Consider the following 16,257-nt stretch of genomic DNA (forward strand, 5'->3'; position numbering starts at 1 on the left):
CTGTTCAAAGAAGACATTTTGTAAATTTCCTACTATAAATATATCAAAACTTAATTTTTGATTAGTAATATGCATTGCTAAGAACTTAATTTGGACAACTTTAAAGGCGATTTTCTCAATATTTTGATTTTTTTTGCACTCTCAGATTCCAGATTTTCGAATAGTTGTATCTCAGCCAAATATTGTCCGATCCTAACAATGAATGGAAACCATGGAACCATACATGAATGGAAAGCTTATTTATTCAGCTTTCGGATTATGTATAAAACTTAATTTCAAAAACTTAACCATTATGGTTTTGTGGTCTATGTTCACAATTAAGAGTACAATTAAGAAATTAATTGCAATAAATGTAATGTTTTTAGCAGGCATTTTATTTGATTTATTATAAATAAAATAAAATCTAAGAATTTAATATTCTAGGAACAAACAGATGATTTCTAAACATTTGTACACCTGTAAAGCTGTCCATACGTCAGACAGTGTTTACGTTTTAGAAGCCTTTCATGTTGATAATGTTCATAGAAGTGGCTTCATAGAATATGAAATTTGTGCATATAGACAGACAGGTACAAAAGCTAAGAGGTACATATATAAACAAGGACTTACAGTACAGAAAGTCAAATAAAGACAGTGAATGGGTAACAGCATATTGTAGGTACAACATGCTGAAATAAAAAATGTGTGTAGTTAATAGGGCTGTGGTTTCTGTGGGCAGTGGCAGTGCTGGGTAGCAGGTAATTGCTGAGGCAGACCTATGAGAGGCTGATGGAGAGAAAGAGAGAGAGAGAGAACCCTTTTATCTGTGGAGGTCTGGCAGACGAGGAGTGCGTGTTCTCTAATGAGGGGGCAGGCCCATATTGACCAGCACTCCACTTCACTTGCAACACTAATGGTGTGTGTTTATCAAAATGTTTGAGTGGTTTTGCCTTTACTGCACTTCAAATACAGAAACCTGTAGCTCCAGTTGAGTTTTTGTGCGTGCGCACATTTTCTTTTCATGTGGACTGTTGGAATGAATGTTGCTGTCCAGAGGGAAACTACAAAGCTGAACAACAGAATTGGTGGTGTTTGATATTGATCTAATATTGTGGTTATATACACAAAAGCCTGGACATACTTGAATGAATTTAGGTTTCTCATGAAACCTTTCGATCTGAAAACTTAGACTTAAATGCTTAAAATTAGTATTGCTGTCAAACATACATTGTGCCTATGTATAAATTTACTTACAAAATTAAAATCTATCTATATAGAAAACTAACAGTAATAGCAAAAATATTAGCATTAATAATACATTTAAATATAATAAATATATATTTTAAACATGCCGAGGCACACCAAATATAATTTGTCAAAATGAACTAGAACTGAATAAAGAATTGTAATACATAAAAAAAATGTCACAAACCACACACACAAACTGCATGCATGCATCAAAGCAATGAATTTGATTAACAGACAACAAGCTGGATTCTTAAGCAAAAAATATTCCTAGGGTATTCATATTATTTCAGCATTTAATGACCATGTGTAAAACTGAATGCTGATTGGAGATTTAATGCAAGTGCATCTCTATTCAGTGTTAGAATGACAGAGAGGAGCCACTCTTATGCTAACGCTGGTTTCTGTAGAGACGACTACATTAATATTGATAGTCCTGTACAAAGCAGGCTGGCTGTGAATAGGAAATGCACTGCACTGGACACAGAGAGTTTAGATACTGAGAGCTCTTCAGACGGTCAGGAGGGCAGCTGTGATCTCAATCACACAATGAGAGAGCTCAAAGCACTGTTACTTAAACAAACACCATCTCACACACAAACATATGCGCTAATATGTTTGAGGATTTCTCATTGACTTTCACTGTTAAGCAAGTTACACCTCCACTACTGGAATAGTTGACCAAAAAATGAAAAATCTGTCAATGAATTGGGACTAAAGCTTTCAGACTTCAATAAGGATGCACAGGAAGCAACACTGAAGTTTTATGAAATATGATCATAAAACTTTGCTTAGCTGCATAACTTCACACCAAGCCACATTAAGTTGCCAGTTCTCATTAAAAATAACTTTTGGTTGGTGCAAATTACATCTTAAAATGTTTCCCTATACGTGTTATTTTCAAAAATACTGCCACAGGTATAACAAAATAAGTGTGCACACCCAACTATATATTATCGATTCCCTTCCTAAAAAAAGAAAAGGTTCTGTTCTACTCATGCTGTCAATAAATACAATGTACAACATCTCAGAAGCAACAAATGCCCAATAAAAATTCTGAGAAAAATGACAACTATGGCAATGCAAATATCTGAAGCAAGAAATTAAATGGGTTCAAATGCACATGGTCGAATAATATAACAAGTCGAGGCTTTATGTTTGTATCTTACATGCTTAGCATTTCTAGACATTTGTGGAGTGCAAAAATGTCCACCCTGCTAAAACCGATGACATGTCACCTTCCCGTCAATCAAAATCATTGCAAGTGCTCATAACACTCTTCTTCTGTCTCACAAAAACAACCGCTGCAAGAAAGCGGAGAAGGCTTGTTTTGTTTAGGTTTTTTTTGCTCATAGCTACACCAGTAAACAACTCTAATCACTCTAAACTTAACCAGCATACTGACTTACTATACAGCTCTGCAGTCTAAGTGAAAGACTTTAGTCAAGAATGAAAAAAACGAAAGTACATACTGTCCATACACACTAAAAACTAAATCTGCAAGCACACTAGAATTTTTCTCTAATGTGTAAGGTCCAATTCTTGCCATTAACAAACATTAACTATGACTTTTGCCTCAATAAATTCCTAATTTGCTGCTTAATTTTCTGTAAAATAGTTGTAAATATAGGTATTTGGTAGGATTAGGGATGTAGAATATGGTCATGCAGAATATGTGCATTATAAGTACTAAAAAACTGCCAATATATTAATAACAGACATACTAATAAGCAACTAGTTAACTAGTTAGTGAGAACTGGTCCCTATACTAAAGTGTTACCACAATTGTTTGTACTACAAGGAACCTTAGAACTATATACTACTATAAAGAACCTTTTATGCAAAAGAAAGAGGCAAAAAGTCACTCTCCAAAACTTTCATCCTCCCTGGTGGAATGAGATGCCAACCTCCAAACACACACACACACACACACACACACGTTTGTTTTTGTGAATTGTGGGGACATTCCATAGGCGTAATGGTTTTTATATTGTATCGCCCTGCACCAACCCTACACCTAAACCTACCCCTCACAGGAAACTTTGTGCAGTTTTACTTTCTCAAAAAAACTCATTCTGTATAATTTATAAGACTTTTGTAAGCCTCCTCCTCTCTAACTTGTTTTCTAATCTGTCTAATAAACTTGGTACTGTGTATTATGAGTATTATATGAATATATATATATATATATATATATATATATATATATATGTGTGTTTTCTTCGTTAGAAATTACAATATACAAATAAAATTAAAGCATCTGCTAAATGCATAAATCGAATCTTCCATGGATGATACAGACAATTCATTAAACCATAAATGCCAATGAAGAACCTTTATTTTTAAAAGTATATTCAATATAATCTGATCTAATATATGTGCACATGGACAAATTATTAAAATGAATACCTGGGTACATATTTCCTCTAAACCACTGGTAATGAGTTAGGACAACAGCAAAGGTAAAATAAAACAAAGATATGGCACAAAGAAAACTTTTAAAAAAAAAGTGTGTGAGCCAGTGACGCCATGGGGGCTTTGAGCCAAGCATGATTCATCCTATACAACAGATCATCACAGACTTCTTTAACCTCATCTACTAAATTAGAAAATTTAAGAAAAAGACCCAAAAACTGACAAAGGAGGCAAATTAGCAGTCTATATTATATGCAAATGCAGTGTACAGAATCGCTCAATTTTCTTCTTGGTATCGATAAATGTCATCAATCTTTTAGGTTTAACTATGTCACATAATAAAGTGAAAAACTTTTTTTGAAAAGATGCACCGTCTACAAAATACAAAGACATAAGATATTACCAAAGGCCCGCTCGATTTGTAAATAACCCTGTGGAAGCAGTGGAGATGCAGTCAGTGGATGGTAACAGAGTGTGGGGTCAGATGAGGCAAGTGTGAGGTGTGCGTTTGCATCTGCTCACTCTGACCTGTGAGGTGAGCCATGCGGACAGCTCTCCAAGACTCAATAAACCACTACTATAAATATGTTCTTGAGCATTGCTTTAGACTGGTTACATTCCACAACAATGGTAACACTCGAAAACACATTATTAAGAGAAGAAATGCATGCTCTGCTGTCACCACATGATACCTAACTCAAAACGAACAACACCAGTGCAAAAACACTAAACACTGAATTAGTAATCTGGATGATTTATTCATGCTACGATGCATGCTGGGAAATACAGTCCAGCATCTAGCACTGCAGAACTAATTAACAATTAAAAAACGGCAATTAAAAAGAAAAGCAAAGATGGCAGATGTCAGAAAGGTTGCAGAACATTAAAAGTACGATATCAACATTCCTGTAGCTCAACTTTTAGAATGGTACTAACATGGTTGGGTTTGATTCTCATGGAAAGCTGATCAAATTTGGGGTCTAAGACTTTTTTATGTTTTTGAAAGAAGTTGCAATTCAAAATAACAGTTTTCTATTAATACATTTTAAAATGTTATTTATTAATTAGCTGAATTTTCAGCAGCCATTACTTCAGTCTTAAGTGTCACATGATCCTCATGTTCAGCAAACATTTCGTATTATTATTAATATTGAAAACAGATGTGCTGCTTAATGCTTTTGTGGAAACCATGATTTTTTTTCAAGGTTCTTTGTTGAAGAGTCAGTTTAAAAGAACACCATTTAATTGAAATAGTAAATTTAAATGAATTATATACAAATAAAAAAAATCTTACTTTTGAATGGCAGTGTACAGTATATATATATATATTTATGTTAATTACATAAATCTACATGAAATACTATATAATGTCTACTTGACAAATGGTGGTAATTCTGCTGGAGTCTGATTTCACTATCTGAATTATCAATAAAAACCCTTGCACAAAGTACATTCTTCTAGACATATAGACTCAAGCACAAGAATTCGTTGTCTTCTCTTCTGGAACATAAAGCACGAAGCTCTGTTGTTGTAGTTTTTAACGCCCATTATTCTGTGCTGGCAATACAATATGTTCTTATCTCTCCATTCTTATGCAGATGAGGCAGCCTCCCTTTCTGCAAATGCCACAGCTGTACATGTGAAATCTGCCTTTATAACTGCCTGTAATTATGGCAGACCAGACTACTTCAAAACATACTGGTTATTTGATGATGTTGGGGGGAGGAATGGCTGCTGAGACTTTTGCATGGCTTGGAGAATCAGACACTTTCAGAGGGGCAGAGAGAAGGGAAGAGGTACTACACCCCACTAAAAAAGCACACCCAACACAAGTGGCCATGGACCGGGCCATAATTATCCTCGCAAAGGCTTCTGGGTAATTAATCTACAAAGAAAAGCCACCTGCAGGAAAGTGCACTCAAATGCCGCACGCTGAGATGACTGACTAAATAGGCCTAAGTGGAATGCTCCTGAAACTGATGGGGATCTGAAAACAAGTAAGCAGCAAATCAGCTAATAGTTGAGTATATCTGATGGAGTGAAATGCTGGTACTGTATCCTGTTTGGTTTTGTCAAATTAAAAGGAGCAAAATAAATCCAGATTCACTTAAAATAAATCCAGATACTTATAGTTGACTATAGAACAGAATGAATTATTCATCATTAGTATAAAAACACACTTTGAATTTATATATATTTTAATATAATAAAATAAAACTTTAGATAAATGTAAAAATGTTAATGAATATAATTTGAATGGGTTACTTAGAGATGACTATGCATCTTACATTAGAACAGGAGGAACTATTCAGCACTATAAAAAAACACTAAGCTTTTTATAATATTTTATACAATGATTTAAACTTTACATAATTAATACAATTCAAATGGCTTGGTGTTATTTAGTAAGCCACAGGATTTAAACTAAGAAATTATATTTTATTAATATTTAGTAGTATAGAAAGAAAAATAAAGTTATAGATTACATCAAGAAAAAGTATATTAAAAATAAAAGATTTACATTTATATAATATTATTTAAATCTTGATATACATAGTCAACTAACAAAACCATTAAAATTTTATTTTAAATTTAGAAGTCTATATGAAAAACATCATATTATAAAACTTAAAATGTGTATTTTTATACTAATACTAAATACTTCTGTTCTAATATGCATACTCATCAATAATGCTGAAAGCTTAATATTTTATCATTCATTATATTAGGCCTATATTAATATGATAGCTTTAATGTATGCTGTAACAAATAGTGTGTTAGTGAAGACTACTCTGATGCTCTGATATAATATGCTTGTACAGCCCAAACTGTTTTACGTCCCGTAAAAGGTTATGCAATAAAAGTATAAATAAATGTCCCTGACACCCTCCAGATGGTCAAACGTCCCCCACAGAGGCCAGCTCCGGCCAGGCCTGGCCTTCAGAAACCCTCTACCACCATCACACCAACCCAACAGCACTCCTCTGGCCACGGGGCCACCAGGCCAGCCACCTGGACAGTTAGTTATGCAGTTTTAATGAGAGGACAGGTGAACCTTGTTCAGAAATGTGGTTAACAGGTGTTATTGTGGCCCTTTGCCACCACTAACAATTAAATAGCACTTCAGTTTTCACATCCCTAATGTTTTTTCAATATTGCCTGCAGAAGGAGGGGTGTCTTATGTTTTGACCACTTCCTGGTATAGACCCATTTCTGACAGGAATGAAAACGAGGCTGTGAGGGATAGAAGTACAGTGTGTCCAATGGGTTGCATTGCTGTTTAACAACATAATGATTGTTTTTCCCCCAGGAAGACTTTTTGTCAGCTGAACACTTTCAGTAAACAAAAATTCCATTTAGGCCAACAGTTTTGAAAATTCTGAAAATGAAATGATCTAAGAGGGTTTCTGCAGGTTTCATGACGGAAACCTGAAGACCTTTTTAAGACAAAATAAAGAATATTTAAGAATTAAATGAAAGGGGACACAAAACTTCAAGTTCTCTAAAATGTAAATGTCTAGGAAGTAAACAATGAGTTGTATTAGGAGTACTTTAAAGTTTGAAAATATACCTTTCAACTGTTATCCATTAATTTTTAATTAATTTCACCAAAAAAAAAAAAAAAACTGACAGATTGAATAGCTCTGATCCCAACCACTAAAATAGAGAAATAACTTTCTGTACCTTCTGATCACTCCGCAAAAAAAGTGATGTTCATCCCCATTACTTTTCCCAGTGCAAATATCTAGATACATTTACTTGAAAAGCTTAAGATAAGAACTCGTTTTCATTTAAATTGATCAAAATGAAGTAAGCTTACGATTAAAACAAGAAAAAACAGGGAAAACAAGTTTTCATACCCCACTGACAGATATTTGTTATTGTTTTAAGCATAAACACTTCAATTTGTTCAGTTTTTCTGGACTTCATTTCACATTTGTATCTGAAGTAAAGGATTTATATATTTATTTGTGAGTACTGAGGAATATATTCTTTTTTTTTGCAATGGATGCAACATTTAAGGCCAAGGGTTTAGGAATTTAAGACTTTCTGCTCTTATTTAATGCCTTTAAGGCATTACATTTGTGAAGGAATTTTTTTAATTTAAAGACCCTGTAGAAACCCTGTTTATACAGAGTGTGCCACTGTACATACAGAAAATCACAGCCTTGTTTTCATCTGTGTTAAATTCCTGATTAAGTTACCACTGTTACCAACTGTTTAGCTTCGTTCTGGCAATAAGAATAAAAAATACAGTCCAAAGAATGGACAAACTTTTGTTTATCATGATCTTAAAAAAAATCTAAAGCTTAAACTATTACCCTCAAGTGCTTCAGATTAGTTTTATAGACAAATATATATTGTGCCTATGTATAAATGGATCTATGCATGTATGAATTGTCTAAAAAGGTGGCTACTTTGGTTTAGCTAAAATTGAAGATAATTTTTTGGATCACTACATAACATCTGTGTTATTTTATATGGAAAACAGTCTTAATAAATAATAAGTACGTGTGTCAAAACTACATATTGATAGTGTATGTTGCAGGCCTGGTCAAAATACCCTCATACAACCTCATACAAATGGTATCAGTTATGCTTATAGATTACCTCAGACTGAGTGACAGGTGTCTGGCTGATGCCAGCATTTACTGACGTCCAGGAGCGTGCGGTGAGGACACAAGCGAACAGAGGATAGAGATCCCCTGCGCCCAGACGCCTGCTGTAACGCTCGATGCCTTTCAAGTCTCCCTTTATCAAACTCTGCCACAGTCTGCAGTAGTCCAGCCTGAAGTCCTGGTTCAGCACCTTGGACAGAGACACAACTTATTCTGTTAAAGGGTTTGCAGCATCTGAACAAATGCTTATAAGTAAAAGTGCAGCAGTAGAGTCACCAAGCGAAACCATAAAAATAATGAATGTTCTCAAACTGGTTTCTCTAAGCCCAAAAGATATTTCTGCCTCAAATTTAGTGTATTGGTTGAGAAGTCAGGATGTTCAAGAGCAATATCTTGATAACCCTACAGAATTACATTTACACTCTTTAAGAAGGCTTTTAATCCTTATCGACACATTTATTTGATCAAAAATGCAGTAAACATTATGAAATATTATTATAATTTCAAATAGCTGTTTTCTATTTTAATATTTTCAGCTGCCATTATCCTTCAGAAGTCATTCTAATATGCTGACTTGTTGCTCAGGAATAATTTCTTCTTATTATTTATTTTGAGGAAACATTTGTGGAAACAATACTTTTTTTTTTTAGGATTCTTTGAGGAATAGAAAGTTCAAAAGAACAGTATTTATTTGAAATGGAAATCTTTTGTAACATTATAAGTCCCTACTGTGACTTTTGATCAATTTAATGCATCCTTGCTGAATAAAAGTATTAATTTCTTACTAAAAAAATCATACTGACCCCAAACCTTTGAATGGTGGTGTACTTATGAATGGTCACCAAATGTCACCATAAACTAATAATCCAAATATTGTGAGCTATCAAGAGTCTTAGATGGCTGAATAAATGGAAATTTGTGTTTTATGATGTTGTTAGTATTACAGAAAGACAGATGAGATTACTTGATAGTTGCTAATGTGAAATCTTGTGGGCCTCATTAACTGCTTCGGGTTAAATTAAAGGCCAGCAAATCCCTCACTGACACAAACAGAATTCACTGGAATACCACAAGGACTACACCATTCTGCCACTCCAATTAATCAACACAGACCCAACCCATGGCTTTCAGCAAACTTAACATGACATGCCATGAATTAGTGTTTTGGACCAAGAAAGTAACCAAATGTCATTGCTAGAACGGCTTTATCATATTTATCACCACATTATCTCCATGGATTTATTAAGAGCCACCACATCTACTGGGAATACAGAAGTTCAGTGAACTACAGGAGAATGTATATCGGTGTGTTTGCATATCTGCTTGTAATAAGAGGGAGGTGGAAATGTGCACTTCTTAAAACACACTAGAGCTTCAGGGCCACTTAAATGAAATGCTTTTAGTCTGCTGTGGCACATACAGACCTGAGTGCGCAGCTGACCTGGGAGCCAGCAGGTGAATAATGGGGTGTAATATGTGATGAATTTGCTTCTATGTCGAGTCTGTGGCAGCCTCGGCCGATGTCTTACCTGATACAGGCCGTGATCGAGTAACACAATTTCCGTCTTATTGCTTTGAGGACACTTTCGCACCAGCACGTTGCCAGGGTGAGGATCGCAGTGCACGAATCCATTGACGAATATCATCTCACTGTATATCTTGCCTAGATTCCTGGAGATCTAAGGAAAAGGAAGGAGAAGGGAGAGGAAAGTAAAGAAATAGAGATATAAAAAACAGGTTAGATACTAGATACAGATGCAGGTTAGAGAACATAGATACTCGTGCTGTATGGCAGTTTTATGTGAAACTGGCCTTAAAAGCAAAGATTTATTTAAATACTATTTAGTTTTGTTTAATGCTATAATGAACAATATATATATATATATATATATATATATATATATATATATATATATATATATATATATATATATATATATATATAAATAAAATAAAAAATTCTAATGGCACACTTATATTTGCATATTACATTAGAACAGGAGGAAGTATTAAATATTAGTATAAAACGCACACTAAGCTTTACATAATGTTTATATATATAATGATTTAAATGTAAAAATTTTAATAAATACAATTTGAATAGCTTAGTGTTACTCAGTAAGCTATTTATACTAAGTACAAATACTACAAACACATAATATATATATGATATAGAAATAAGTATTTATTCTAAGTAATAAGCAATATAAATTGTTTAATATATTACAAATAAAAGCACTTTAAGTACATTAAAAATAAGCAAACCTATATAATGCTTACACCTTCATGGAAAATGTTTGTAAATATTTTTTAATAATAGGCCAGGGATAGCTTTAATTTCCTCAGATTTATAAGACTAATAAAAAAAGTGGAGTACATAACACTGATTAAAAGCAGCAATCCAAGTAATCGACCTAGAATCAATAAAACCTTGCAACCTTTCAAAATAAAAGACATAAGGCCTAAACAATATTAAGAAATGGCAGAAATACAACATATAGCATAAATGGTACATGTCAACTTCCATGCTGACAAATAAGGAGCCCATTTAAGATTACGTAAAACATTTCCCGAAGATGGCGTGGCCCCAACAGATGAGAAAGTATTTATTATAAAACAACCCCCAATGCAATTATTCCACCCACTCTCACTCTTTGAAGATAAGTTGCGATAAGCATCTCCCCTCAGCTGTGTTATAATGCAGAGAGCCAATGTGAAGTAGGATGAGGAAATGTCAGTCTGATGCACAGAGAATAAATCAAGCATCTATTCATACTCCCCTGGCTGGTGTCCACTTACAGTTTACCCCAATAATTGGAATTAATTCATTGTTTAGCTTAATTATTTCATTTTTCATTTATTTTCATACAGTAATTACAGGATTGCACAAATTTCTTTGCTGCCTTGCAGGAATTGGTATTTTCTTCTGGAAATGCAAATGTAGCTTTGAAATTTATGAGAAAAAATTTCATTGGAATGTGGTGACGCACAGGGCATTTATTTGTCCTGACTCGATGTATATTCTGTGGCACGATACATACTGATCGTGCCCAGACAAACACCCATGTGTATGATGCACGTAAATGGCTGGGAGTTTATGAAGTCCCTGTGAATTGATGTGATTCATCGTAAATTGCTTTTCAAGATTATGGAGCTCACAAAAGCGGTGATCTAAATCCATTATGTCATCCAAAATGTAAAACAATGACAGTGTGGTGTGACTCAGACACCAGAGCCGCTGCTCTGAGCTGTATGAATGACCAAACACCAAGCGGCTCTTATGAGAACAGACAGTTGTAGTCAATACTGGTGACATAATAAAACAAAGATTGCAGATAATTAGTTAATTAAAAAGTTGCAAAAATAAAGCAGATGTAACTTTAATATAAAACTGTTTAACAGGAAAAATTATATATATATATATATATATATATATATATATATATATATATATATATATATATATATATATATATATATATATATATATATATATATATATATATATATATATATATATACATATACACACACACACACATACAGTCATGTCCAAAAATATCGGCACCCTTGGTAAATATGATCAAAGAAGGCTGTGAAAATTAATCTGCATTGTTAATCCTTTTGATCTTTTTTTTAAATCACAAAAATCTAACCTTTCATTGTATAATAAGAATTTAAAATGGGGTGATATATCTAAAATTCAGCTCTAAATTTTCTCCTATAAAATTACTATATGCCTGATGAGGTTAGAGAACACCTGACAGGAGATCATTCCTTCATCCAGAATCACTCCAGACCCTTCAGATTCCCAGCTTCATGTTGGTGCTGCTTATCTTCAGTTCACCCACTCATTTTCTATAGGGTTCAGGTCAGAGGACTGGAATGGCATTTTTGTGTTGTTTGTGAGGTTTGTGTTTGGATTATTGTACGGTTGGAAGATCCAAACATGGCCCATTATAAGATTTCTAACAGTCAGTCACTTATTGATTTTTGATCTGTTGGTATTTGATAGAATCCATGATTCCATGTGTCTAAACAAGATGTCCAGGACCTCCAGCAGAAATATAGGCCCACAACACCAAAAATACAGCAGTATATTTCATTGTACACATGGGGTACCTTTTATCCCTGTGTGCACCAAACCCATCTTGAGTGTTTGCTGCTAAAAAGCTCATTTTTTAGTTTCATCTGACCATACAAGCCAGTCCCATTTGAAGTTCCAGTCATGTCTGATAACTGAATATTGTTTCTGGAGATTGTTTTTGGATTAGCGAGGAGAATTTTTCTTGAAACCCTCCCAAACAAAATCTGATGATGTAGGTGCTGTTTGATCATTTTCTTTTACGTTTTCTGACCTCGAGACTCAACTATTTTCTGCAATTCTCCAGCTGTGGTCCTTGGAGAGTCTTTAGCCACTCAAACTCTCCTTCTCACCGTGCATTAGGACGATATAAACACACGTCCTCTTCCAGGCAGTTTCGTATCATTTTATGTTGATTGAAAATTCTTAATTATTGCCCTGATGGTGGAAATAGGAATTTTTCACTGCTCTAGCTCTTTTCTTAAAGCCACTTCACTAATTTATGAAGCACAATTATCTTTTGCTGCACATCAGAAATGTATTCTTTGGTTTTTCTCATTGTGATGGATGATTAAAGGAATTTGGGCTTTGTTTTCCCTCCTATTTATATTTCTGTGAAACAGGAATCCATGGCTGGATAATTTCATGTTCATAATCACCCTGAAGTGCTCAAAATTGTGAATATGAATGGGAATATACTTCAGAGATATTTTACTAGGGAGAATTTCTAGGGGTGTCAATAATTGTGTCCAATGTGTATTTGAGAAAAACATTTATTTCATAATGACATTTCCCCCCCATTTTAAATTCTTATTATCCAATGAAAGGTTAGATTTTTGTGAATAAATAAAATAAAATAAAAGATCAAAAGGATTAACAATGCAGATTAATTTTCACAGCCGCCTTTGATCGTATTTACCAAGGGTGCCGATATTTTTGGCCATGACTGTGTGTGTATATATATATATATATATATATATATATATATATATATATATATATATATATATATATATTTTTTTTTTTTTTTTTATATTTATTCTTAAAGGGATAGTTCACCCAAAAATTGTAATTGTTATAATTTACTCACCCTTCACTTGTTTCAAACCTGTACGAGTTTATTTCTCCTATAGAACACAGTAAAGGACATTTTGAAGAATGTTGGTAACCAAACAGTTGACAGTAGCCATTGACTTAAATACAATTTTTTCCATACTATGGAAGTCAATGGCTACCGTCAACTGTTGATGGTAGCCACAGGTTTGGAACAACTTGAGGGTGAGTGACAATTTTCATTTTTGGTTAAACTATCCCTTGGTGAACTTCACCAAACTTTTAAATCAACAGATTAACCCCTGTAATTTGTGTAAAAAAAAAAAAAAATTATATTAACTAAAGTGAGTAAAGAATGCAGAAAGGTCAGACAGTCAGATCCCTAAGTAACCCAAAGCTCACAATAATAATCACTATACTAAAAGCAATGCATCCTGGGATGGCAGAGGACCCCTAAAGGCCTGATTGGGCATGCATAGACAGCGAGAGGAGTTTTAGTATGCTAATAAACACTTTAGGATGCGGCGGATGAAAAGCTCATCAACAGTGCCCTTGGAGGGAAGACGCAGACGAATATCCCCAAGGCAGGGTGCGTTGCGAAGGGTATGCAAAAGGCAGATTAAAAGGAGTTGTGTGGACCAAAGTGAACTTGATGCAAGAAAAGAGAAAGTGGGTGAGGCTATTTAAAGGTGATGTGAGTAGTTTTATAGGTCATTGCTTGGTGGCCTTATCTGATTGCAAACACACAATATGAAAAATGTGTAATCTCTCATATTGTTGCTACAACCAAACAAAAAGGTAACAACTCATTAAAAATGCAGCTCTCATGTTCAGCCCGTGCAAAAACTACAAACTTGCCAGTTTATGCCATTTGTCTCTAAAAAAGTAGTGTTGCCTACACTTTGCTGCAGTCAGTAGACACATTTAGTTTCTAAAACAGTAGAAATATTTTGGAATTTTCTGGTGGTCAAATCTCAGTAAAATACATCAATATTGTGAAATATTATTACAATCTAAAATATCAGTTTTCTATTTTAATATATTTTAAAATATAATTTATTCCTGTAATGGCAAAGATGAATATTCAGCAGCCATTTCTCCAACTGTCAGTGTCAACCTTCTTGATCCTTCAGAAATCATTCTAATATTCTTATTTCTTTCTTTTTATTTCTCTTTCTTTCTGCTTTGTCATCACAGGAATTAATTATATTTTAAAATATATTAAAATTGAGAAAGCTGTTTTACTGTATTTCTAATAAGGTAAATGCAACCTCAAAATAAATGGCATAAGAGATTTCTTTCAAAATCATTTTAAAAATCTTATATATTTCAAACTTTTGAACACCTGTGTATACTTTTTTTAAAATGTGTGAAATTATGTAAAGGTTAAATAAAGAACCTTTTGCATTGTCACCATTTCACTTTAAAAACAGTGCAAAAATGTAATTAATATCTCATAGAAAAAAAAAAAAAAATGCCAAAACGATCATTTTCATCCATTGAAGAAATAGCCAGAAAATCGGGAACCATATAAGGTCACCGGGCTCCGCTAACCCCAACTGTTGGAGGGAGGCCATCACGACAACAAATATTTGCCATTGATTAAAGAACGCGTCAATGAAGTGCAAAATTAGCTTGCAGCATTGCAAATAAAGATTCTTTCTATTCTCCAATTCCTCTTCTCTCCAAGCCTCTCTGCCGACTTTCCAGGATCTCTCTCCGCTGTCTTCTTCCGCTGGGGTAGGAGTGAGTGCATGCAGAGAATAAATCATATTTTCTGTCCCATTTCACCAAACTGATGAGTCCGTTTCCCTGGCAGCGTCAGAGCACCGTCTGCAGGGAGACGACGAGGGGCCAGGCTGCTCTGACAACCTCACCAGCACTGCATACCAAAGAAGCTGAGGGAAAAAAGCAGGGCATTCCTGCCAGCGGCCAACACGTACACACACCAAATGAATGCGTGTCTGACGCGTGTTTGAAGTTTCAGCAGAAGGGGGGCTGGCGCACCGATCACACATAACATGCAGACACCTAGTCAGAATGACTCAGCACAGGATTCCTTTAATGCTAATGTTGGTGGTTTAGAAGGATGCCATCTTTACACGTCTACTGCATGCTATGTTGCAAAGGGGGGTTCAGCCAGCATGGAGATCAGGGACGGGACAGCTACTTTCAACAGCATGCTAAAAATAGCTAGCGGTTGGAAACGTGAGACGACTCCCACCTTCCTTTTGAACTCGTTTGAGGATGTGGTTTGTGTCACGGGACACAAAGAAATCACCTGCCAGAGAAGCTCTCTTTGGGGACAGAAAGATGCAGACGACAGAGAAAGGTGCCTTTGTGCGCATACGTGCGCACGTGTTATTACCTGCGAGGACGGCCTGAGCGGATGATGTCTACCTGAGCATTACCTGAACACAGCTGGCCTGTCGCGTCGCACTAGATTGAATTTTTTTCAGAAGGGACGATGCAATTACTCCTACTGGGGCTCTTGACACAGAATAAAAACTCTCCATATGGATCTCTTCTGCTGGCAGAGTGAATATCATGTCATTGTGGCACTGCAGAACGATGAGAGAGATAGAAAAACACCTGAAAGACTTTCTCTCTTTCAGGATCTGGAAAAAAGAAGAAGTGTTACAGACAATTCACACAATGAAAGCTGGTTTTTGTCTGACACTCTTAAAAATAAGGGTTTCTTATTGGCATGATGTTTCCATGATGAACTTTCTACATCTATGGAACCTTCCCATTGCACAAAAGATTCTTTATAATGGAAAAAAGGTTCTTCAGATAGTTTAAATGTTCTTCACACTAAGAATTTTTTTTTTTTTTTTAAAGAACTTTTATGGGAAAATTGAA

The 16,257-nt window shown here is 34.7% G+C and overlaps 1 protein-coding gene across 2 annotated transcripts in view; it reads right to left on the reverse strand.

Moving 5' to 3' along the window:
* The window catches only part of adck1 (aarF domain containing kinase 1), a 119,351-nt gene that overhangs the window by 19,288 nt on the left and 83,806 nt on the right, over window positions 1-16,257 (reverse strand). For both annotated transcript variants that reach the window (XM_058749203.1, XM_058749202.1), the window contains 2 exons: window positions 9,788-9,937; window positions 8,251-8,448 (listed from right to left, as the gene is read on the reverse strand). In XM_058749203.1, the coding sequence (XP_058605186.1) occupies window positions 8,251-8,448; window positions 9,788-9,937 (348 nt within the window). The remainder of the gene's footprint in view (window positions 1-8,250; window positions 8,449-9,787; window positions 9,938-16,257) is intronic.

The sequence above is a fragment of the Onychostoma macrolepis genome, chromosome 17 (genome assembly GCF_012432095.1).
Source record: "Onychostoma macrolepis isolate SWU-2019 chromosome 17, ASM1243209v1, whole genome shotgun sequence".
Lineage (NCBI taxonomy): Eukaryota > Metazoa > Chordata > Actinopteri > Cypriniformes > Cyprinidae > Onychostoma > Onychostoma macrolepis.